The sequence below is a fragment of the Melitaea cinxia genome, chromosome 24 (assembly GCF_905220565.1).
Source record: "Melitaea cinxia chromosome 24, ilMelCinx1.1, whole genome shotgun sequence".
In the NCBI taxonomy this organism is placed as follows: domain Eukaryota; kingdom Metazoa; phylum Arthropoda; class Insecta; order Lepidoptera; family Nymphalidae; genus Melitaea; species Melitaea cinxia.
In genome coordinates this window covers 9013794-9017009 of record NC_059417.1, presented here as the reverse complement: position 1 = coordinate 9017009, position 3216 = coordinate 9013794, and the positions used below count along the sequence as shown (strand labels likewise).

General features: G+C 29.8%; 1 protein-coding gene across 1 annotated transcript in view; it reads left to right on the top strand.

Moving 5' to 3' along the window:
- Positions 1-3216, top strand: part of LOC123665659 — a 35144-nt gene that overhangs the window by 2853 nt on the left and 29075 nt on the right. The window contains exon 2 of the mRNA XM_045599931.1: positions 2703-2933. Within this exon, the coding sequence (XP_045455887.1) occupies positions 2703-2933 (231 nt within the window). The remainder of the gene's footprint in view (positions 1-2702; positions 2934-3216) is intronic.

Below are 3216 nucleotides of genomic sequence, written 5' to 3'. Positions count from 1 at the left end.
AATAAAGATTAAGAAGTTGAATCAGAAATATGTCAGAGTTGTTGCCAGTTTTTCGCAATTTTAAGTGCCGAGCTAGTATCTGAAACTAGACCGAAGACGAACAGCAGCGTCTTCGGTGCGACAAAACCTGCCCCGCGGACACCAACCCCCCTGCCCAGCGTAGTGACTATGGGCAGGAAATGAGGATGATGATGAACAATATCATTTAATATAACAACATATAATAGAACAAAAAGGTTTTAAATTATTCTCTTTCTTTGACATAAATTTGTGATATCACAAAACCAGCATATTTAGTAGAGTCAATTTCAAAATAACAGAACAAATTCAATCACAAAAAAGAAGAAGAAGTAAAACATAGGCGAAAGATTCAATGGACAATTTTTGCAAATCAGAACAAATCATTTTTTTTTTTTTTTTTGAAGTATATAAAATTTATAATACAAACAAAGATTGGCCTCATTTTGAATAGGAGGTTTTGAACAGTTCAAACATTTTAAACACAGCCAACTCCCAAAGTTAGGCAATTTGATGCCAAATTGATATAATTTTTTTTTTTGTAATATATAATCAAGTAGTTGTGTAAATGCTTATGATAGTTCGGTGCAGAAAAGCAGGTTGACTGCTAACTGTGCAGACACCAGTAATAATAATAGTGTCAAGAATGTAAGAAATATTTTTGATCTTAAGAGCCATTTCACAATTTTACGCTCTGCAAGTTTAGGTAAATTTGGTCGCATCGCGCGAGTCGTACGAGCCGCGCGATCTTTGTGCTAGTACGTATAGTGTGACAACCAAAAGACCATCGTGATCATTTTCTGATGTATAATAAAAATTATAACTATGGTATAAAATGTTTTTTACATAATTAATTTGTTAAAAATTTCAAGTATGTTATATAACAACAGTCAATAAATTTAAAATAAAATTAAAAAAATCAATTTTATGAAACAATTTTTTTAAATTGATTTAGTTTTTTCAGTTTACGAATGAATCTAATATTTACGATATGAATAAAAAAGCATTTAATGACATCGACACCGACAAACATATTAATTAACAAATAACAAGACAAACAGATTGAAATGCCTATTTGTATTGATAGTGTGAGAAAAGAAAATTAAATTATACATTTGTTTACAGAAATTATCATTATATTATTTTACAGTCATTTTCGTAATATGTTTATTTTATTTATATTTTATTATGAAAGTATCAAATGCGTTTTATCCGCTATAACAACAGGCGCTTGGCGCGTGTGAGCGAAAGAGACGGCTGCGCAGAATTTGGCGTGGACCTTACCTCTAAGAGCGCTAGCGCTCGACTGATTTACCGGGCTTGATGCGTGGCAATATATACTATCTTTTTATTATTTAATATAAAATGTATTAAAAATAATTACATCTTTTAATTATTTTTTTTGTATTCCTTAATGATGTAAGTTTACTTTGATGAAGATAGTTCGTTAAAATTTCTTAGTTTTCTAAGAGAAATATCGCTTTTAAAATTGTACTTATTTGGAAAATATTCGTAACTTTAAATTTTTTTTATCGTTTAATAGAGATACAAATGGAATAAAAATCTATGATAGTGGACAACAAAATTATATTTCACATATTATGATATTTTTTTAAAATGGTTTCAACGTAGAGGTTATTGAAAAGTAGGACTTCAAAGTATACATTGCGACCGTTTACCCAGGGAGGAGGCTGATGAAAAGGTTAATAATTTTATACACATAATATAAATCAAAATTCTGATCTGACTATGGACTACAACAAAGGTTGCTCTATTATATTTCAAGAATATAAATTACATTATTGCATCCAACACTGAGATTAACGACGTCAAAATATTACAATTTCGCGGATTGTTACCGATTTTTGTGAAATGGCTCTTAAGACACCTTTTTTTCAATTTTAAAACTGCATTTTATACATAAATGTGGACAATTTATAATAAACATATTTTACACATTTATACTTTCACTTCTTTATTTTTAGTTTGTTTGTCAATTGTTATCGTTGGTGACAAATAGTATGTAATATGGATGGAAAACACGTCGGCTCAGCGATCATAGCACTGTATGTTACGCTAGTTGCGGTTCGATTCCCGCACATGACAAACATTTGTATTCGCTATATTTGTGCTTGTGCATTGTGTGTGTTTCGGGACACACCAGAAAATCATACTGAGGGCTTTTTAGTGTGAAGTGTTTAATTATTTATTATATATTTACCAAATTAAACTGATAACATATTTATTAAAATCACCTGTTTAATTTACAATCCCATGAGTATGATAGGATATGATGAAAGTGTAACAAACATCCATACTTGTAAACTATCCCATTTATAACATTTGTAAGATTTATGAAACAAAAGAATATATTATATTAATATCTTTGAATTGTGAGTTGATATTTTATAAATAACGGATTAAAGATATTTCAAGTTAAGCCTTTGTCGACACTTCCTATGTCTAATTGCTACATTATTGTATGTGTTTTTCCTTATTTTACAGTAACCTTGGTATATAAGTGCATATTAGCTTATTTGGTGCATATTAACGAATCTAATGTATTGTATGTAGTTTGAATACCTGAAAAGGTGTTGCGATAACGTGTTAATAAAATAATGTATAAAAATTGATCATTAATCAAATTAAAGATAATTTTCTATTATTATAACTTATTGTCACAGAGGAACGAGAAGAAGAACTAGACGAAAATTCCAAAGAAAATGATCAAGAATTGCAAATAGTTAAAAAAGAAGATTCCGCAGACACAGAAGAGACGGCTGATGAAAAGAAAGACGAAGTGGCGAGAGGCATCAAACGTCGAGCTTCCGCAACGTTCAGTGATGCCGATGAAGAGTTCAAAGGCTTTGATAGTTGTGAACAGAGTAGTTTAGAGGACTACGATCGTGTTGTGGGTAAGTTATTTAAATACATTTTTTTCTTATTTGTCTTGTTCTACTGGATTAATGACTTTTAAGTATTACATTTAATGTATACTAACTTGTGCTTAGAGCAAAGCTTAATAAACTTGTATGTAAGGATGAAGAAATAAATAAATTGTATACTAGCTGGCACTACAGATGTTATTCTGTTTTGAGAACTGTCTAATGAATATAGTTTGAATGATTGTTACATTTTCAGAAATTTTACAATTTTCTGCACAACTTTACATTTTTCAAAATATCATAAAACCTTAAA